This window comes from Pelophylax lessonae (genome assembly GCF_965119305.1).
Source record: "Pelophylax lessonae genome assembly, chromosome: 3".
Lineage (NCBI taxonomy): Eukaryota > Metazoa > Chordata > Amphibia > Anura > Ranidae > Pelophylax > Pelophylax lessonae.
In genome coordinates, this window is record NC_138770.1 from 643,595,357 (window position 1) to 643,618,671 (window position 23,315).

Genomic DNA, 23,315 nt, shown 5'->3' on the forward strand with positions numbered 1-23,315 from the left:
TACCCTGCGGAAGAAAGTCCTACCTCTCGAGGTGGTGGTGTACGATATTTTAGTTGAGGTTGGGAAAATTTGGGGTCTTGAAGGGCAGGGAGCCTCGAGTGGTCTGGATGAGGGCGTGGAGGAATATCTGCTTTAGGTGAACTGTCCATCTCTGGGTGAGGAGCTTATTTCCTAATTCCTATGCTATTTCTTTCACTCCTTTAGCTTTTTTTGGTTAATATCTTCTTTTTGAAGAAGGGCTGCATGCATAATGGGGGTGGTTTTGTTTCTTGACCTCGCAGGTTTTGATGTCTGGTGCAGTGGTGTGAGTCTTACTAAGATTATTTTCCCTGGTATGACATGTTCATGATGTGAGTTTTGTTTTTGCTGTAAAGCCATTCTTTGAGAGCAGAATTTGCTATATATTTTTTTCCCATTTTCATGTAAATATGTATATATTTATTTATGTATATTGATTTTATGCTTACTGATTGCAAGACTTTTAATAAAGAAAAATTGGGAAGAATGATCCTTACATTGGAGGTCAGTGGGAAGAATGATCCTTTCTTTGGTGGTCAGTGGAAAGAATGATCCTTACATTGGTGGTCAGTGGGAGTAATGCTCTTTACATTGGTGTCAGAGGTAACTTATCTGAGAGGCAGAAATTGCTTCTTGCTCAGGGAACCACTAGCAATTTCTGGAGGAACCCTGGTTAAAGTGATTGTCAAGGTTGTAATTTAAAAAAGAAACATGTTATACTTACCTGATATGTGCAATGGCTTTGCACAGTTTTGCACTGATTGGCTAACTAAGTTTGATTGACAGCAGAGGGAGCCAATGGCACTGCTGCAGTGTCTCTGCCAATCAAAAGAGAGAGTCTCAGGTGACTGAGGCACTTATGGACATTGCTGGATAGAGAGGTGGCTCAGATAAATAATAGGGGGGCTGCTGCACACAGAAGGCTTTTTCTCTAAATGCAGAGAATGTAAAATCCTTCTGACTTTACAACATCTTTAAGGCTACTTTCACACTGATCTGCTGCAAAAACATGATTTTACTGCATTTGTGGTGCGGTTCTCAAAAGGTAACTCCACTTTTGTGGAAAAAAAAAAATAGCAAAAAAAGAAGAAATAATCTAGCGTATACCAGGACTTCCCAAACTGTGGGCCGCATCTGAGTGGGTCGCTGACAACGTTACAGCAGTCAGATCAGCAGTGAGAAAAAAAAAAAATTACCATTTAAAACCTCACTAGGGGCGCCGGATGTATTTCTGGCTATGGGGGGGGTTCCCGGGGGTGGGGTTCCCGGCTGACGTCGTTTGGGGCGGTGCCGGTGCATGCGTCAGTCACGCACCGTCCGACTCAGTCACCTTCCCGCCCGTTCCCGCCGCCGTCAGCGAAGAGAGGAGCAGCGCACCGTGAATGTCTGTCGGAGTGTGGAGTGACAGGAGTCGAGCCAGCGAGCCACAGGAGTCGAGCCGACGAGCCAGCCCACTGCCCAGGAGAGCAGGTAAGTGATTGAAGCCGCTGCAGTGGGTAACAATCCGGGCACAGTAAGTAGCAGTGCTGTGCCATGCCTGTACATACTGTGCCATGCCTATACCTACTGTGCCATGCCTGTACAAACTGTGCCATGCCTGTACCTACTGTGCCATGCCTATACCTACTGTGCCATGCCTATACCTACTATGCCATGCCTGTACATACTGTGCCATGCCTGTACCTACTGTGCCATGCCTATACCATCACCTGTGCCATGCCTATACCATCTCCTGTACCATGACCTGTGACATGCCTGTACCATCACCTGTGCCATGCCCTTACCATGACCTGTGCCATGCCTATACCATCATCTGTGCCATCCCCTAACCATGACCTGTGCCCTGTCTATACCATCTCCTGTACCATGACCTGTGCCATGCCTGTACCATGACCTGTGCCATGCCTATACCATCATCTGTGCCATGCCTGTACCATCTCCTGTACCATGACCTGTGACATGCCTGTACCATCACCTGTGCCATGACCTGTGTCATGCCCTTACCATGACCTGTGCCATGCCTATACCATCATCTGTGCCATGCCCTTACCATGACCTGTGCCATGCCTATACCATCTCCTGTACCATGACCTGTGACATGCCTGTACCATGACCCATGACCTGTGCCATGCCTATACCATCTCCTGTACCATGACCTTTGCCATGCCTCTACCATGCCCTTACCATGACCTGTGCCATGCCTATACCATCATCTGTGCCATGCCCTTACCATGACCTGTGCCATGCCTATACCATCTCCTGTACCATGACCTGTGCCATGCCTGTACCATGCCCTTACCATGACCTGTGCCATGCCTATACCATCATCTGTGCCATGCCCTTACCATGACCTGTGCCATGCCTATACCATCTCCTGTACCATGACCTGTGCCATGCCTGTACCAAGCCCTTACCATGACCTGTGCCATGCCTATACTATCTCCTGTACCATGACCTGTGACATGCCTGTACCATGACCTGTGACATGCCTGTACCATGACCTGTGACATGCCTGTACCATCACCTGTGCCATGACCTGTGCCATGCCCTTACCATGACCTGTGCCATGCCCTTACCATGACCTGTGCCATGACCTGTGCCATGCCTGTACCATGACCTGTGCCATGCCTATACCATCATCTGTGCCATGCCTGTACCATCACCTGTGCCATGGCCTGTGTCATGCCCTTACCATGACCTGTGCCATGCCTATACCATGACCTGTGCCATGCCTATACTATCTCCTGTACCATGACCTGTGACATGCCTGTACCATGACCTGTGACATGCCTGTACCATCACCTGTGCCATGACCTGTGCCATGCCCTTACCATGACCTGTGCCATACTTATACCATCGCCTGTACCATCACCTATACAATTGTGACACAAATCATATTATAATTGAATGTAATTAAAAATATCCTTACCTTTTATATCTTCAGCCTCTGTAATATTCTGAATATACAATATGGCTGCCTGGAGCTGTTCTGTACACAGAATGTATACTGACCACACCCCAGAAACATCATTTCCTGCTTGTGTGATTGGCTGACCGATCTTCCCAGAAGTCTGCCTAAGATAAAAGTTAGATTTCTGGCATCCCCTGCAACAAAAAATGTAATTTTTGGTGAGATACTCCCAATAGGAACAGGTCTAAAGGGATGCAGGCCCAGCAGATTTCCTCATTAGAGCCCTGCAGCTGCCACAGGTGATAGATAATTATGAAACCACTCCCACCCACTTAGCACAGAGGAACAAACAGTGAGTTCTTCAGAATAACAAAAGGTAGGAATCTGCAACAAAGTTTATTATAATCCTTGCAATGTACAGAGATCACCCCGAGGGGAATGTTTTTTTCTCAACAAAAGTGAAGTTACTCTTTAAAGAACATGTGAGTCAAAAACCGCACCATAAAGGCATTGCGGGTGGGTTTTTGCTGTGTTTTTACCACGTTTGCTTTCAATAGGAAGTGCTTTTATTGTGTTTTTTTAAACTCCCCGAACACGCTCCAAAAATGCTGTAAGCAGGATTTTCTCACCACAATGGAATCGCACTGCTCCAGTGTGAACACGTTTGTTAATTTTAAAAGGAAGCATTTTTCTTGAGGTTTTTAGCTGCTTTTTTTGCTAACACAAAAGCCCTTAAAAAAACTCCTCAGTGTGAAAACAGCCTTAAGAAGTTTTATTACTTAAACTGGATACACACTATCCAACTTTTGTGGTTAGATTTCCTTCAGATTTACCTTTTCTATGTAGTGCAAGGGCCTGCCTGATTGCATACAAATTGAAAGTGTTTAGGTTTGACCTCATATTATATGGTTTTGGTAAATCTAAAGGAAAAAGTCTTCAGAAAATCTTATAGTGTGTATGGCCCATAATCTAAGTGTCTTCATCAGTTGCGAAACAGAGGAAGCTACAATGAGGAATGGTGAAACATCTTCCACATTGCAAAACAGCTCCAGATAAATGTGACTAAATACTATTATCTCTCTAGCTATGGTAACTTGGTGGTATTTATAAAGGTTTTTGCTAGTGTTTATAGTATAAATATATAGTATCTATCAAGGTTTTCAACATGTGAGAATGATTTGTTTGTAATAAACTCTTCCATACATAAAGATTATGATAGAAGATTCTCTGATTGTATTCTGATAGATCAGTGGTCTCTAAACTGCGTCTGCCAGATGTGGCCCTTTGCTTGCTTTTATCCGGCCCTTGAGGCACTGTTTCATCCACTGATACCAACAATGGGGCATAATGAATGGACACTATTCCTTCCACTGACACCAATGATGGGGAACTATTCCTCCCAATGACACCAATGATGGGGCACTATTCCTCCCAATGACACCAATGATGGGGCACTATTCCTCCCAATGACACCAATGATGGGGCACTATTCCTCCCAATGACACCAGTGATGGGGCACTATTCCTCCCAATGACACCAATGATGGGGCACTATTCCTCCCAATGACACCAATGATGGGGCACTATTCCTCCCAATGACACCAATGATGGGGCACTATTCCTCCCAATGACACCAATGATGGGGCACTATTCCTCCCAATGACACCAATGATGGGGCACTATTCCTCCCAATGACACCAGTGATGGGGCACTATTCCTCCCAATGACACCAATGATGGGGCACTATTCCTCCCAATGACACCAATGATGGGGCACTATTCCTCCCAATGACACCAATGATGGGGCACTATTCCTCCCAATGACACCAATGATGGGGCACTATTCCTCCCAATGACACCAATGATGGGGCACTATTCCTCCCAATGACACCAATGATGGGGCACTATTCCTCCCAATGACACCAATGATGGGACACTATTCCTCCCACTGACACCAATGATGGGGCACTATTCCTCCCACTGACACCAATGATGGGGCACTATTCCTTCCACTGGCACAAATGATGGGGCACTATTCCTCCCAATGACACCAATGATGGGGCACTATTCCTCCCAATGACACCAATGATGGGACACTTCCTCCCAATGACACCAATAATGGGGCACTATTTCTCCCAATGACACCAATGATGGGGCACTATTCCTCCCACTGACACCAATGATGGGGCACTATTCCTCCCAATGACTCCAATGATGGGGCACTATTACTCCCAATGACTCCAATGATGGGGCACTATTCCTCCCAATGACACCAATGATAGGGCATTATTCCTCCCAATGACACCAATGATAGGGCACTATTCCTCCCAATGACACCAATGATGGGGCACTATTCCTCCCAATGACACCAATGATGGGGCACTATTCCTCCCAATGACATCAATGATGGGGCACTATTCCTCCCCCTGACACCAATGATGGGGCACAATTTCTCCCACTGACACCAATGATGGGGCACAATTTCTCTCGATGTTGGGACACAATTCATCCTAATGACACCAACTATGGGACACAATTCCTCACCATGACACCAATGATGGGACACAAGTCCTCCCAATAACAATGAGGCCCAATGGCACCAATGATATGGTATAGTTCCTCCCAATGACACCAACCATGGGGCACAATTCTTCCCAATGACATCAACGATGGGGCATAATATCTCCCAATGACACCAATGTTGGCCCCCTAAAGTCTGAAGGACAGTAAGCCGGCCCTTTGTTTGGAAAGTTGGAAGACTCCTGTGATAGATGATGATTTGTAGTCCTCTAGCCTTGCATGGATTTATTTTCCTGATTTGCACACATGCAGTTCTCACCTCTCTCTCTCCTTTTCACTACTAGGCCCTGAACAGCTCGAGGAACACTAAAGGCAGCTCACCCTGTCCTGACTTTGAGCTCAGCTACTTCCTGGAGGCGGCACTTCAGAGCGGCTATGCCGCGCACTTCAAGAGAGGGTGAGTGGAGAACGTCCAGCATCATCTAGCTCCTTCATTTCCCAGCCTTACTCTCCCTGTCCTTCTATTTATATTGCATTAATGTTCCTTCATTCATGGAGGCTCAGTATCACCTGTCGGTGTTACCTGTTGTACCACAGCATGCTGTATATGCTTGTTGAGGTCACGGTGCATTGCTATTCATTGTCGCCATATACAGAGTAAAGCAATGCACCTGCCCCTCAGCACACTGGCAAGCAGTGCATGTAACAAAGAACACGTGTATTGGATTGTAGTATGATGGTAAAATGTTGTCAAGTATATACAGGTGCATCTCAAAAAATTAGAATATCATCAAAAAGTTAATTTATTTCAGTCATTCAATTCAAAAAGTGAAACTCCTATATCTTATATAGATGCATTACACACAGAGTGATATATTTCAAGCATTTCTTTCTTTTACTTTTGATGATTATGGCTTACAGCTAGTGACAACCCAAAATTCAGTATCTCAGAAAATTAGAATTTTGTAAAAAAATGTATTAGGGTCCTTTCACACGGGGCGGACCGTTTTTTGATCCGCTCCGGCACTTTTTTTTTTTTACGGACACGGATGACACTTGTGTCATCCACTCCGTATGTCTGTTTATCATCCCATCCGTTTGCGGATGATAAACGGAGATAATGTATGTCAATGGGATTGCGGATGTCAGCGGATGACAGAACCAGACTGAGAAACCATTTAACCTCCCTAGCGGTATTCCCGAGTGTGGCTCGGGGTTAAATTTCAGTGCCAAAAGTGGTACCACTAGGGAGATCGCTGGATCCTGTAAGAGAAGGTACTCACCTTGTCACCGGGATCCAGCAATGTATCCTGGCGGTGTGCGGCGGCGGATCTTCCTCCCGATGCTCTATGCCCCGGCTTCCGTCTCCTGCGATGTGACGCTCGCAGGGGGGGGGGGTGGAACCGGCGGCAAATTCAAATAGTAAAACACGCCAAACACACTGATACATTACAACATAAGATAAATTCACATTAGTTTGCCCCCTAGTGCCCTTTCCTGCAGTTTTAGGGCCCTTTCACATGGGCGTTCCGCATGTCCGTATATCATCCTATATTTTTGCGGATGATATACGGACATAATGAATGTCAATGGCATTGTGGATGTCAGCGGATGACCATCCGCTGACGTCCGATTTTCGTCCTTTCAGTTCTGTTCCGTATTTGGAACGGAACAGAACCCTATGTTTGTTCCATTTAAAAAACGTAACGGATGCAAAATAATTATGTCTATGGGCATTGCGGATGTCAGCAGATGACACCGCTGACATCCGCAATGCCCATAGACATACATTATGTCCGTATATCATCCGCAAACGGATGGGATGATATGCAGACATACGGAGCGGATGACACAAATGTCATCCGCTCCGTGTAAAAAAAAAAAAAAAGCATCAGAGCGGAAAAAAATAACTGAACGGCTGAGTGAAAGAGCCCTTAGGGTCCTTTCACACGGCCGCTCCGCTGCTTTCCGTGTGTCCGCAAATCATCCTATTTTTTTGCGGATGATTTGCGGACATCAATGTAAGTGAATGGCACTGCGGATGTCAGCGGAATACCATCCACTGACATCCGATTTTCCTCCTTTCAGTTCTGTTCCGTTTTTTGGAACGGAACAGAACCCCATTTTTCCATCCGTGTAAAAAACGGAAAGGAAGGAAAATCGGATGTCAGCGGTGTCATCCGCTGACATCCGCAGTGCCATATACTTACATTATGTCCGCATATCATCCGCAAACGGATGGGATGATATGCGGGCACACGGAGCGGATGACAGAAATGTCATCCGCTCCGTGGAAAAAAAAAAAAAAAGTCCCGCAGCGGACCTTTCACACGGAGCGGCTGTGTGAAAGGAGCCTAACTGTACTTTTTATGTGTGTGTATATATATACACACACACACACATATATATATATATATATATATATATATATATATAATCTATATGTATATGTGTATATATATATATATATATATATATATATATAATATATATGTATATGTGTATATATCTATCTATATATATATATATCATACTTTAACTTATTTATAGTTATTTATTATATTATAACTTATGATTTTGTGTTTCAAACTTTATCATACCCGAGATGTTATAAAGAAGAACGCACAGTAAAAAAAAAAATCATATGTAAATAGTTGGTTTGGGCTGCTCGTTCTTAAGAATTACATGCAAAATAATGGTACCGCTTTCAGCACCTAAAATCGGAAAGAGTCATACCGCCAGGGAGGTTAAACAAGCTGAGGTTAGAAGCTGATTGGTTTCTCTGCAGAATTGTGACTAATTTTGCCCTCTCTAGTTTTAGTAAATAAACCCCACACGAGTCTACAATATTGAACTTTTTCAAAATATTCCAATTTTCTGAGATTCTGAATTGTGGGTTATCACTAGCTGTAAGCCATAATCATTAAAATAAAAGAAAGAAATGCTTGAAATATATCACTCTGCGTGTAACGCATTTATATAAAATACTGTATATGAGATTCACTTTTTGAATTGAATTACTGAAATAAATTAACTTGATGATATTCTAATTTTATGAGATGCACCTTTATAATATTATATGCAGAAATGTATGGAAAAACTCATATGTCTACTGAAAATTCTGAACCAACCCTCCGCACACTGATATATATATACACCCGTATATACTACTAGCAAGCTTTTCCATAAAAACGGGTTCTTGATCTGCATGTATTGCAATACATATTCAAGCTTGCCAGCTGCATCAAAGTGATTCCTCTCTGGCCAGTCCCAACTCTTCTCTGCACATTGCCAAATACTTGGCTCGGTTCACATTTATGCAGTTTGCGATTGGTGCATTCTACAGTGCATTGTGCTGTGCGTTCTGCATTTTTGCACACGCAATCTTACTGCGATTTTGCCACAATTTGTGTATTTTATTCTTTTTTTTGTCCAATTTGTTGTTGGGCAGATTAAAAACCCCAAATTGCGGCAAAAACACACTGCAGCTTCTCCATTGATGTCTATGTAACAAAAAAAAAAAGCACTGTTTTGCATTTAAAAAAGTCCCTGACCCTTTCCAAAAAATGCAGCGGCTAAAAAAGATTCAACAAGGTTTTGGAAACATTCCTCAGAGATTTTGCTCCATAGTGACATGATAGTATCACGTAGTTGCTGCAGATTTGTCGGCTGCACATCCATAATGCCAATCTCCCGTTCCACCACATCCCAAAGGTGCTCTATTGGATGAGATGTGGTGAGTGTGGAGGCCATTGGAGTGCAGTGACCTCATTGTCATGGTGAAGAAACCAGAGGTGAGATGATTGGAGCTTTGTGACATGGTGCATTATCCTGCTGGAAGGAGCCATCAGAAGATGGGTACACTGTAGTCATAAAGGGATGGACATGGGCAGCAACAATAAACGATGCTCAATTGGTCTAAGAGGGCCAAAGTGTGCCAAGAAAATATCCCCCGCACCATTACACCACCACCACCAGCCTTAACCATTGATACAAGGCAGGGTGGATCCATGTTGTTTACGCTGAAATTGATACTCATCAGATTTATCCCACATACACCTTTCTGAGTGGGGATTTCCAGATATCCATATGTGTACCATCCTTGAGTGACCTTCCTATATCCACCATTTGGAGGAGAATTCGTGGAAGCCTCTGCCTTTCCTCTCCAAGGAGATCATCACTTTCAGCCTGCATGACCCAATTGCTGTAAGGTACTTTGGGTCCATGCCATCTGGTGAGCGAATTATATTCTCTTTTTGGTGTGGGATTTATCACAAGTATTCACTCTTCTATGTGGGACTGGTCACCTTCCTTTTTTTCTAATTTTGAATATTGGACTTTATTTTTGCATTTCAGTGTGTATCCCATTGTACTCACTTTAACATTTGAGCGCTGCACAATTTATGTTTATATGAGACTCATCAGGCCAGGCAACTTTTTTCCAATCTTCCATTGTGTAATGTTGGTGAGCCTGTGCGAATTGTAGCCTCAGTTTCCTGTTCTTAGCTGACAGGAGTGGCCCCCCGGTGTTGTTTCCTGCTGCTGTAGCCCATCTGCTTCAAGGTTCGATATGTTGTTCGTTCACAGATGTTATTCTGCATACCTTGGTTGTAACGAGTGGTTATTTGAGTTACTGTTGCCTTTCTATCATCTCGAACCAAACTGGAAAAGAAAGGGGGGGTAAACCTGGCGCACAACTAGGGAAATGAGTGTCCAAAAACTTCCACAAGCTCCAATACAGACATATGCTACTTAAATTGACACAGTAGCCTAAAGATATTGAATTGAATTGGAAGAGTCCATATAAAAAGTCCATGTACATACGTCTCCATATGCTACACTCCGCAGGCTGCTCTGTAAACAAGTAGAAGGGACTTGTGGCGAGCTGTAAGAGGAAAACAGGCGCCACACTAAGTGCAGTATATCTGGATAAACGTTTAATAGACCAAATAGAAAGGTACTCACAAACGATGATATAAAAACAGCATATCAGTAGTAAAGGAAATGGTGATCCCAGTGTCCAAATTCAGGATGGCACAAGCGGTCTCAAAGCATCGGGCTGTAACAAGTGGAGGATCGATACTTCCCGTCTACTGGGGACACAGCGCTGGCCGCTGAATTTGGACACTGGGATTACCATTTCCTTTACTACTGATATGCTATTTTTATATCATCGTTTGTGAGTACCTTTCTATTTTATATATCATCTCGAACCAGTCTGCTCATTCTCCTCTGACTTCTGACATCAACAAGCCATTTTCCTCCACACAACTGCCGCTCATTGGATATTTTCTCTTTTTCAGGCCATTCTCTTTAAATCAGAGAGATAGTTGTGCTTGAAAATCCCAGTAGATCAGCAGTTTTTGAAATACTCAGACCAGCCCGTCTGGCACCAACAACCATGCCACGTTCAAAGTCACTTAAATCCGCTTTCTTCCCCATTCTGATGCTCAGTTTGAACTTCAGTAAGTCGTCTTCACCATGTCTAGATGCCTAAATGCATTGAGTTGCTGCCATGTGATTGACTGATTAGCAATTTGTGTTACTAAGCAATTGAACAGTTGTACCTAATAAAGTGGCCGGTGAGTGTATGCTTAGGGGGTTAGCGTGCAGAGTAATGCTTGAGGGGACTTTTGCTGACACATAAAGCTCATACATCCTAAGGGGGGTGCAGTTAGGCATCTTTTACTGCATGCATGCTTTTTGAAAACTCTCGCCGACTATAGATGACAGGTCAGACTTTTGCCCACATAGACAGCAGTGAAGGATTATGGGATTTTTGGTACAGAATTCAGGAAACATTTGTTGGTCTTATTAGCAGAGGGGAAGGTCGGTCCCAGCCATCCGAAGTGTGTGGCCTTTCCTTATTCTGCTCTACTTACTCTGTGAATCATTTACAGGAAATGAGCAAATGAAACATTTTCAGGGCTGGGGAGGATAAATGAGTCATGATGGACTGCGAGGAGATTTTATGTCTTTTTATACGAGTCAGACCTGTCTATTTCTGTTATTAACACATTACACAAGATAATAATTCTCACAGCTACAAGAAACAAATTACATTTTAATTCCAGTTTTTTTTAAGTGGATTTTTTTAATAAAATGCTTGAAGCGCTATAAAATGAAAACCACTTCGGGACTGGAATGATTTGCCCCCTTAATGACCAGGCCATTTTTTTGCGATTCGGCACTGCGTTACTGTAACGGAAAATTGCGCAGTCGTGCGACGCTGTACCCAAATAAAATTGATGTCCTTTTTTTCCCACAAACAGAGCTTTCTTTTGTTGGTATTTGATCACCTGTGCAATTTTTAATTTTTGCGCTATAAACAAAAAAAAGAGCGACAATTCTGGAAAAAAACTATATTTTTCACATTCTATAACATTCCCAAAAAAGACAACATTTAGAAATCAAAATGTTTTCATCCTTTTAGGCCAATTTGTATTTTGCCACATAATTTTGGTAAAAAAAAAAAAAAAAAAAAATCACAACCAGTGAATTTTGATTGGTTTGCGCAAAACTACAAAACGAAGGGAAAGATTTATGCCATTTTTATTTTTTTTTTTATTGTTTGCTAGTAATGGCTGCGATCTGCGATTTTTAGCGGGACTGCGACATTGCGGCGGACAGATCGGACCCCTAACTGACATTTTTGACACTTTTGGGGGGGGACCAGTGACTTTACTACAGTAATCAGTGCTAAAAATGTTCACTGTTACTGTAATAATGACACTGGCAGGGAAGGGGTTAACCCAGTGGGTGATTCAAGGGTTAAATTTGAACCTAGGGGAGTGCTTTCTAGCTGTGGGGGTAGGGACTTGTGAAATGATCATAGAGACCTGTGTTCCTATATAGAAGGATCACAGGCGCTCTGTGATCATGTCAGGGAGAAGAACGGTCGGCTGTGTTTACAACAGCTGACTGTTCTTCTCCCTCAGCGGGAAGCGATCGCGGGTGCCCAGCAGGAATCACGGCCACCCCCCCCCCCCACTGTCTAGTACTACGTCATTTCGCGCAAGCCGAGCCAGCCTGTTGCAGTAAAACTGCAGCGGGCGGTCTGCAAGTGGTTAATATATATATAGCATTTTTTTTTTTTATGTGGTGGCTGCATTTGTTTTAATATTTTTTTTTTCACCTGGTAATCTGGCCAGTAACACACGTCTTCTCTATGTCCCGGTTCACATATATGTGATGCAGGAACCTTGCCAATCCACTGCAGGTTCCCGCATCAGTCGGATCACATAGCTGTGAACACCCATGCGATCCAATTCTGGTGCGGACCCAAAAAAGGGTCCTGTGCGAGTTCGATCCGAATGCAATGCAAATTCAGCCATACAATCTGTATGGCTGAATTTGCATCGCACAGACATTGCATGTGATTTGCAGTGCAGTGCACTCCGAGTGACATGCGATGTCTGTCATCGCATATGTGTGAACCGGCTCTAGGTCTAGCCATACATGGGTCAAATTTCGAAATAATTTTTTATCGAAAATCAGAAATGTCATGCGTTTTAGGATTCGATGGTGCCACTCTTGATTTTAAAATGCGACCAACCAAGCCTTCAATATTACCTCATATTGCAACAGAAAATAAGTCTGGTGGCTGGGAATTTTCCTTTCTTTCCGGAACTTTTCTTGCACTCATGCGCATTTTTATATTTTATATTTCTCACACGATTCTCCCATCATGGATTAGAAAATAATTTGTTTTTCAAAAAATTTCCAACATGTCTGATCACTCAAATTCGATGAACGCACAAAAATCAGCCATTGCTGCGGCCCAATTCTAACGAAAATTCTTAGATTTTCAAAATTCTTTCAAAATTCGACCAATGACTGAGCCAGGCTTAGGCTCAGGCTCCAGTCACACCTGGGCAATTTGAATCGCTGCAATTCCTGCCTTGATTCAGAATCATGGCAAAACACAGAACGCGTTTGCAACACCATTATTTCTTAATGACACCCTAAATGCAGTGCGATTTTTCTTTGCATGATCTTGTCACGCTTTGTCGTGGGACAGTCGCGGGAAGATTCTGCGAAGAAAGTCGTGGGAACTTTTTTTTCGGCGACAGACGATTTTGTTTGCGCAGTTTTGATGTGAATGGAGCAGGTTTAGATGGACTTTTTTTTTGTCGTTTTGGATAGAGTAAGGTTGAGTTATAACCCCTGCTAGATTTTTTTTCGCCATTTGTGTCCCCTTGCAGAGACTTCCCTTCACTTCCTGTCCCATAGCCAAACAGGAAGTGAGAGGAAATCTCTGCAAATGAAGAGCATTCCGTGGGGACCCCCACCAGTACTAGTGTCCCCATTGGAAGATTCCCCCTTTTCTGGGGACAACCCAAAATTTGGGATTTTCTTTTACTTTTTCTTTCACGTTCAATGATAATGATAAACAGAACAAATAGAGAGGATGAATCTCCCTCTGGGGGGCGGGGGGGGGGGGCGGGGCACAGACAGCGATTAAAAACTGACAGGGGTTGTAATCCCTCTTCACTTTATCCAAATCTTTAAGGCTCCATTCACACCCGAGTGTATCGTTTTCAGGCGTTTTTCAGGTGTTTTTTGCAGGTGTTTGGAGGCAGGCATTGACAATAGGGATCGACCGATTATTGGCAAAGCTGATATATCGAGGGCCGATATGCACCAAGGTGGCCAATATTTTCGACATTTTGGAAAGTTCTGTACCGGAGTGATGGCTGCAGCTAGAGGCATCACCCCGGTACCGGCGACCATAGGCGACAGTCGGCTGTCTTGTTAGGACAACCAATGTGGCTTAGAAGCCGCTTGGCTGTCATTGCAAGGAGCGGAAGGGGACGCCCTTCCCCCCTCCCGCCGCCTTCCGCAGCTTGCCCGGGTCTCCCGTCCCACCCGGGAGACCCAGGCAACCAGCCTGCACGGCAGCCGAAGACCCGATCAAAGCCGCATTCGGCTCTGATTGGGTCTCCATGCAAAAACCCAGAAGTGATGTCATGATGTCACTTCCAGGTACTGTCTGGTGCCAGATTAAAAAAAATGACAGCATTCAAAACAGCCAAACTTGGCGTTTTGAATGCTTTTAAGTGCAGAGGAGGGGTTTGGGGTCTTTTAGACCCCCACATCCCTCCACCAGAGTACCTGTCAAAGAAAAAAAATATTTATTTTTAAATGTACGAAAATATCGCCCATATCGGCCGATACCGATATGACCAAAATGAAAAAACGATATTGGTCAATCCCTAATTGCCAGCTAACAAAAACGCTTGTAATCTGCCAAAAAAGAAGCTCATGTACTTTTTTGAGCTTCAGGCGTTTTGCTTCAGGCGACAAAACGCTCAGATGTGAACAGGGGCCATTGAAATGAATGGGATTTTGCTTGTTGGGCATTTTGAGACCTCAGAAATGAGCGTTTTATGAGCTGAACAGGGCCTTAAAAGAAGTTTTGCCTTTAGTTATACTTTAAGGCACATCCAGGAAGCAGAGGTTGTATACAAAACATGTAAATATGGCTATCCAAATTAGAGATCGACCGATTATCTGCAACACTGATATAGCTGTATCGGCGTTTGGATTTGCCGATATTTCGGGAAAGTGCTGTACCGGAGTGATGCCCGCAGTTAGAGGCATCGCCCCGGTACCGGCGTCCATAGCCGACGGTCGGCTGTCTTGTAATGACAACCAATGCGGCTGAGAAGCCACTCGGCTGTCATTACAAGGAGCGGGAAGGGACGTCCCTCCCCCCTCCCGCCGCCTTCCGCAGCTCGCCCGGGTCTCCTGTCCCAACGGGAGACCCAGCATCCTACCTCCACCGCCGCCGAAGAGAAGACCCTATCAAAGCCACATTCAGCTCTGATTGGGTCTCCATGTAAAAATCATGACATCACTTCCGGGTACTGGCGCCGAATTAAAAAAAATTACAGCATTCAAAACAGCCAAATTTGGCGTTTTGAATGCTTTTCAGTGCCGAGGAGGGGTTTGGGGTCTTTTAGACCCCCAGATCCCTCTACAAGGAGTACAAAAAAAAAATAAGTTTTTAATGTCCGAAAATATCAGCCGATATCCGATGACCAAAATATTGGTATCGGCATTAAAAAAACGATATCGGTCGATCACTAATCCAAATATAAATAAAGTGCACATTAAATTATTTAATATAAATGAATTAGTTGAGGATAGAATTTTGAAGGGTGAGAAACTTTTTCAGGCAGTTATTGTTGTCTGGGTGCCCGATGCAAAGATTCACCCACCACTATTGGTCACGGTGAGCTTTATTTCCTGTACAGAAAGTAGCAGGAAACCCACATAGAGCTGTCACAGGAGGTAAGGCGTGAAATCTGCCTTACCAGTTTGCATCCTCTTCTGAGAAAATAGCAAGACGTTTGCACTGTTTGATTTATAGTTCTTGCCCTTCCCTTAACCACTTTACCACCGGAGGATTTTGCTGTCTTCCGTCCAGGCCACTTTTTGCGATTCGGCGCTGTGCGACTTTAACTGACAATTGCGCGGTCGTGCGACGCCGTACCCAAACGAAATTTACGTCCTTTTTTTCCCACAAACAGAGCTTTCTTTTGGTGGTATTTGATCACCTGTGCGATTTTTACTTTTTGCGCTATAAACAAAAAAATAGCGTTTATTTTGAAAAAATAACAATATTTTTAACATTTTTTTATATGAAATTCCCCCCCAAAAAAATGTAAAAATCAAATTTTTTTAAAATTTTTGGCCAATTTGTTTTCTGCTACCTATGTTTGGTAAAAAAAAAATCGCAATAAGCGTATTTTGATTAGTTTGCGCAAAAGTTATTGCGTTTACTAACTAAGGGAAAGATTTCTGTCATTTTTGGTGTTTTTTTTTTTAACGTGTAATGGCGGTGATCTGCGATTTTTTTTGCGGGACTGCGACATTGCGGCAGACAGATCGGACCCTTGACTGACATTTTTGACACTTTTGGAGGTACCAGTGACATTACTACAGTAATCAGTGCTATACATATGCACTGTTACTGTAAAAATGACACTGGCAGTGAAGGGGTTAATTTTATTGGAGAGGGAGGGGTTAATGTATGCCTGGTGCTTACTGACGTGTGGGGGGGAGGTGACTTTGTGAGACAGGGACAGATCGGATGTCCAGCTATGCTGAACAGTCCGATCTGTCACTCCCTGTTACTATGGAGATCCGCCCGCTCTGTTTACACAGGCGGGCGGATCTCCTCACTCGATTCCCCGACGATCGGGGCACAGCAGCGGCGATCGCCACTGCTCCTCCCCTGGCCCGACTCCCGCTGTGAATGAAAACAGCGGGAGCGCACCTCCGGCGCCGCCTACAGGGGGAGGAGTCCAGCGACGTAGGTCTACGTCGCTGGATGGGATCGTGACACTTTGCCGCAGTACGCTCCATGTGAGCGGTGGGCAAGTGGTTAAATCTAGTATGTCTACTGGTACTTGGATGCCTGCAGGACCTAAAGCTTTGATAAACCCAAAACCAAAAATGTAATATATTGCAGCTTACCAATCATTAGATGTGGTGGCTGCATTCCTTTTTTTTTGGGGCTTTTTCCCCTCTGTTTTCGCCTGATGATCTGACCAGTAACACAACGCCTGTATTAGAGTGACACCCCCCACCCTTTTGGATGAAGAAAGGAGCCTAGTGGACACAGCATTTTCAGCCTTGGGGGGGGGGGGGGGGGGGAACTATTAGATGTACTAGCGGATTTAGATACACTAACAAATTTAAGCTAAACTCCAGATCACCCTATACGAGCATTTACAGCACACATTTTTTTTATTTTATTTTTAATTTTTTTAGATAAAGGTTTTACATAAATAAACACTGATCTTTGCAAGCACCTCTGTTGGTTGTAAATGGTTTGTCTCAACCTGCTAACTGCTACATCTGCAGAACAGCTTGTTCTGTTGAAAAACAGCAGACCTACTGGTCAGAGCACCAAATAAAAATAAAGGAAAAAAAGCCTAAAAAAGAAAACGAATGCAGACACCAACATCTAAGAATTAGTATGCGGCAATATATTAAATCTTTGCTTTTGGGTTTAATACTGCCTTAAGGCAAAGTGCTGTAAGCTTAGGACTGGGGAACTCCCCAGCAAGCTTCAAAAAGTGTAAGAGTTCATCTACCATGTCAGATGGCTTCATGATAGGGCTAAGATTCATGGTAGGTACCGTATTCAGAGGTTAGAAAGACTAGGAACTGGTTGGATGCCAAGTGTGCAGCGGTCAGTCCATTTTCCAAGCTAGGGTCAGGGCAGGCAGCAATCAGTAGAGTTGTCACTATCCAGGCAAGAGGTCAGGCAGCAATCAGTAGAATAATCCTTATCCAAGAAAGAGGTTATGCAGAAATCAGTAGAATTGTTCATTATTCAAACAATGTTCAGGGCAGGCAGCAATCAGTAGAGTAATCCATACTCAGGTAAGAGGTCAGGCGGCAATCAGTAGTGTAATCCCTATCCAGGCAAGTGGTCAGGCGGCAATCAGTAGCGTAATCCCTATCCAGGAAAGAGGTTAGGCAGAAATCAGAAGAATTGTCCATTATCTAAACAATGGTCAGGGCAGGCAGCAATCAGTAGCGTAATCACTATCCAGTAGGGCTGAACGATAGTCGATGTGATATCGACTATCGTTCTGCGGGCGTGGGCGATATTCATATCGCCGAAGACGTGATATTTAGCATAGGCAGGGAGGCAGGGAGAAGTCGGGACTCGGGGGGAGGAGGAGGACTCGCAGTGCTGGCAGCCGACACATCCGTTTTGCTTTCGGCTGTGATCGGAACTCCGCCCCTCCAGCCCGATGCAATCCAGCCATCCCAGCTCTGCCTCTAGTCTCCAGCCGACCATTACTCCGCCCTGCTCCGCCCATTGTCTCTCCTGGCTGCATCGGGGGCGGGATCAGGCTGTAATGTTTTGTAAATAGATTCAATGGAGAGACAATGGGCGGAGCAGGGCGGAGTAATGGTCGGCTGGAGACTAAGAGGCAGAGCTGGATTGCATGGCGGTGGAGAGGCTGCAGAGCGCTACAGTGCAAAGCAGCAGGAGAGGGGGGAGAGACGTCCGGAGCATGGCGGAGGAGCACCGGGGGACAAAGGCTGCTACCGTACTACTGCTGGGACACTTCACTCAGCCCGCTTCCTCTACACTCCGGCTCCGACACAAGGCTCGGGCTGTCCGGGCGGGAGAAGTTCTACAAGTGTGGTGGATCCCCTGGCAGAGAGCTGAGCTCTGCTCACTGATCCCTCCTCCGGAGACTGTCGGGGAGAAATATCGCAATATATATTGTTAAAAACCAAATATCGTAATGTACTTTTTTCCCCAATATCGTGCAGCCCTACTATCCAGTCAAGAGGTCAGGCGGCAATCAGTAGTGTAATCCCTATCAAGGCAAGAGGTCAGGTGGTAATCAGTATAGTAATCCCTATCCAGGCAAGTGGTCAGGCAGCAATTAGTAACGTAATCCCTATCCAGGCAAGAGGTCAGTTGGCAATCAGTAGAGTAATCCCTATCCAGGCAAGAGGTCATGCATCTATCAGTAGAATAGTCCATCATCCAAGCAAGGGTCAGGAAGAGGGTCAAGCAACATTAGCAATCCAACACAAGGCAAGTCAAGACACGTGTACAAGAGCCAGAATGAAAGAACACAATGACAAACCAAAGCCCCAAGCTCAAATAGAGCACCACAACGCCGCAGACAATCAGAGGGAGGAGCATTGTGGACAGAGCCAGGGGTGTGTGGCCACCAGGCCAATCAGTGCAGAGGAGGCTAGGCAGATAGATCTGACCCAATGCCTAGCAGTGGGGACACCTCCTTAGGGCCATGCTACCACTGGTTAATGGGAGTTTAAGGGGTGTTGCTGTGAGAGCTGGACCAGTTGCATGACAACCGCCGGCGCTGAGGCCATAGAATAAAAAGTGAGTGATCGTTGTCACCCTAGGAAAGACAGTGTATTACTGGCAGGATTACCAGGTGAAAATAAAGGGGGAAAACCTAAAAAAATGTTTTGTTATAGAGTTTAGATTTATTTTACCTATTCCATATTATCCAAATAACTAAATTAAAAGGTTTGAGCTTTTCATACACTTTAACACACCATCGTTTGCTTTTGTGCATACAATTTATAATTTTTATGTCTGTGCCATAGTAGCAGCTATAGTTTGTAATTCAGACCTTGTCAGAAATATGATTATTCTACACTAGGGGTCTCCAAACTTTCTAAACAAAGGGCCAGTTTGGAAACAGACTTTAGGGGAGTTGTGCCCAGACTAAACCATGCCCAATCTATGGTATTAGGGGGAAAAAAGGTGACCCATCATTGGTGTCAGTGGAAGGAATAATGCCCCATCTTTGGTGTCAGTGAAGGAATAGTGCCGCATCTTTGGTGTCAGTGGTAGAAATAGTGCCCGATCTTTGGTGTCAGTGGAATGAATAATGCCCTATCATTGGTGTCAGTGGAAGGAATAATGCTCCATCTTTGGTGTCAGTGGAATGAATAATGCCCTATCATTACCATCAGTGGTAGGAATAGTACCCTATAATTGGTGTCAGTGGAAGGAATAATGCCCCATCTTTGGTGTCAGTGGAAGGAATAATGCCCCATCTTTGGTGTCAGTGGAAGGAATAATGCCCCACCTTTGGTGTCAGTGGAGGGAATAATGCCCCATCATTGGTGTCAGTGGAAGGAATAGTGCCCCATCATTGGTGTCAGTGGAAGGAATAGGGCCCTATCATTGGCGTCAGTTGTAGGAATAGTGCCCCATCTTTGGTTTCAGTGGAAGGAATAATGTCCCACCTTTAGCCCTATCATTGGTGTCAGTGGAAGGAATAATGGCCCATCTTGGGTTTCAGTGGAAGGAATAATGTCCCACCTTTAGCCCTATCATTGGTGTCAGTGGAAGAAAATTTGCTTCATCTTTGACGTCAGTGGAAGGAATAATGCTCCATCTTTGGTGTCAATGGAAGGAATAGTGCCCCATCTTTGGTGTCAGTGGAAGGAATAATGCCCCATCATTGGTGTCAGTGGAAGGAATAATGCCCCATCATTGGTGTCAGTGGAAGGAATAATGCCCTATCGTTGGTGTCAATGCAAGGAATAGTGCCCCATGGTTGGTGCCAGTGGAAGAAATATTGCCCTATCATTGGTTTTAGTGGCAGTAATTGTGCCCCATTGTTGGTGTCAGTGGCAATTATAATGCATCAAGGGCCCACCTTTAGCTAACCATGCTTTACATTCTGAATGTACAATCTTGATTTCCGAAAATGTTATATGAGGACCTAGAATGGAATTTGAATCCAGTCAGACTGTGTATGAGATATGGTATCCTTATCATGTCTTTTACGGTAGATGTGAATTTGTGACTTGATGAAGAACAGTGGGGCAATTTTAAGGAACCAAGTCTTTCGCTAAGTTTGTTTTAAGAGTTGAAAAGCTAAAAAAAATGTATTGCAGCTCCAGTGTGATACTTGTTATAACATCTGGATCAAGTTGTGGTTTCAGTGTTACACACAGCTCTGGAATTGAATATGTTTCGATACAGAGCCTACCAGTTAACGTTCTTTGAAAACAGAGGTCCTATCATTTTCTACAGAACAGATGGAGGTAGGAAACTGCATAGGCCTTTGTTGAAATATATATTATATTATATTGTATATACTTGACTGGGTATTTATTTCCTTTAAAAAATGGTTGTAAACCTCAAACATTAAATATTAACAAAGCATATCCTTTTATAATATGTACTTGTCTCAATTACGAGCACTGCCTGTGATTTCTGTCTGCTGTTTCATTCATCTGCTATCAGCATGAGTCAAATTTTCCTGACACCAAGAGAAAAATGGTGACAGGGGAGGGATCTCCAGCAGATTGAATGACAGCCTCAGCTCTGTTCCTTTGTGCTGTGTGATAGGGGGGATGTATCCCTTCCCTCCAATCAGCTCTCAGAGCTCTCCTCACGGAGGTCTGCAGAGTGTAACTTCAGCTCTCCACGCACTTTTTTTGACAGCTCAGACAAGCTTTAAATTCAGAATACCTCCATCCACACAAAAGAGATGGATGGAAGAATCTCCCTGATCGGACATTGTATTCTGACAGAATTCTATCAGAATTACCGATCAGTGGCTGCAGCCACTTATCAAGAAAAATTTTCCAATATGTTCCTTTAACAGAAGTCAATCAAATACTGCTCAACCAGCCGAATTTCATTAAGTGTATGGCCAGCTTCAGGCACAGACTGTGAAGTTGTCAAGAAGCAACCCTTTCATTTTTCCCCTCCCCTGACCACAGACAACCCTAAGATTGTCTCTCCCCATGTTCTCCTACAAAGCCTGGCTCTCAAAGTCTGCCAAATCCTCAGACAAGCCTTCCTTCAGCATGAATGTGTCCCCCTATTTTCCTGAGTGGAGGACATCTTTTGGCCTTTGTGGATGCTTGGGCATTTTGCATTCCATTTGTTTGGATACGAGAGGCGGTGTCCCCTTGGCTATAAACGTGAGTTTTATTCCTTGCCTTCCCCTTATTTTCTCCCCTCAAACCTTCCTATGTTTGCTCACAGACTGGCAAATGTCCATGAGGCCTTCTGGACCAAGGTATCATTGCTCTGGTCCTGGTTTCAGAGATCTTACCAACCTGTTTACTGTCCTAAAACCTAGCTATGGCATTCGTTTTCAATTGGGTCCAAAAATTTCAAATCCACCAAATCTGTCATTGCTTACATTAATAAAGAAAATGTATATTTTTAACCACTTGCCAACTGCCGTCAGTAAATTTACTGCGGCAGTCAGCCTCTCACAGGCAAAGCGACGTAGGTCTACGTCGCTAGCCTGTGAGGCTCTGGGGAGCGAGCGCACGCTCCCGCTCCTGCTCGGTCACGGACCCCCCCCGCACGTGTGCCCGGTGGACCCGATGTCCATCGGGCACTCGCGATCGTTCGTTACACCGGGAGAAAGGCAGGCGGCTAATGTAAACAAAGCCGCCTGTCATTCTCCCCTGTGTAAGAATGGTGATCATACGGTTCTACTATGTAGGACTGTTGATCACTGTTCTTACACCTAAAGCCACAGCCAATCACAGTTAGAATCACGCCCCTAGGGACACACTTAACCCCTCCGTCTCAAAAAAAAGTTAACCCCTTCACTTCCAGTGTCATTATTACAGTAACAGTGCATATGTATAGCACTGATTACAGCAGTAATGTCACTGGTAACCCCAAAAGTGTCAAAAATGTCAGTCAAGGGTCCGATCTGTCCGCCCCAATGTCGCAGTCCCGCAAAACAAAACGCAGATCGCCGGCATTACGCGTTAAAAAAAAACAACAAAAATGACAAAAATCTTTCCCTTAGTTAGTAAACGCAATAACTTTTGCGCAAACCAATCAAAATACGCTTTTTGCGATTTTTTTTTTTTTTTTTTTTTTACCAAAAATATGTAGCAGAAAACAAATTGGCCTAAAATGTTAAAAAATTTTGATTTTTACATTTTTTTGGGGGGGAATTTCATATAAAAAAATGTGAAAAATATTGTTATTTATGCAAAATTGACGCTCTTTTTTTGTTTATAGCGCATGATCAAAAAATCGCACAGGTGATCAAATACCACCAAAAGAAAGCTCTGTTTGTGGGAAAAAAAGGACGTCAAATTCGTTTAGGTACAGCGTCGCACGACCGCGTAATTGTCCATTAAAGTCACGCAGTGCCGAATCGCAAAATAGGCCCTGGTCAGGAAGGGGGTAAAATCTTCCGGGGCTTAAGTGGTTAATATGTTTTTTAGGGTTAAACATAAACAAGTACACTGGTCTACAAATTTTGGGAAATGATTGACCTCTGAGATAGAATGTGCTTATTCTTAGATATTTTAGAGGAATTAGAAAACAGGTGATAAAGATGCTGGTTGGCT

The 23,315-nt window shown here is 44.1% G+C and overlaps 1 protein-coding gene across 1 annotated transcript in view; it reads left to right on the forward strand.

The window, feature by feature from the left end:
• The window catches only part of TTC7A (tetratricopeptide repeat domain 7A), a 596,795-nt gene that overhangs the window by 93,769 nt on the left and 479,711 nt on the right, over positions 1–23,315 (forward strand). The window contains exon 5 of the mRNA XM_082252340.1: positions 5,792–5,904. Coding sequence (XP_082108466.1) covers positions 5,792–5,904 — 113 coding nt within the window. The remainder of the gene's footprint in view (positions 1–5,791; positions 5,905–23,315) is intronic.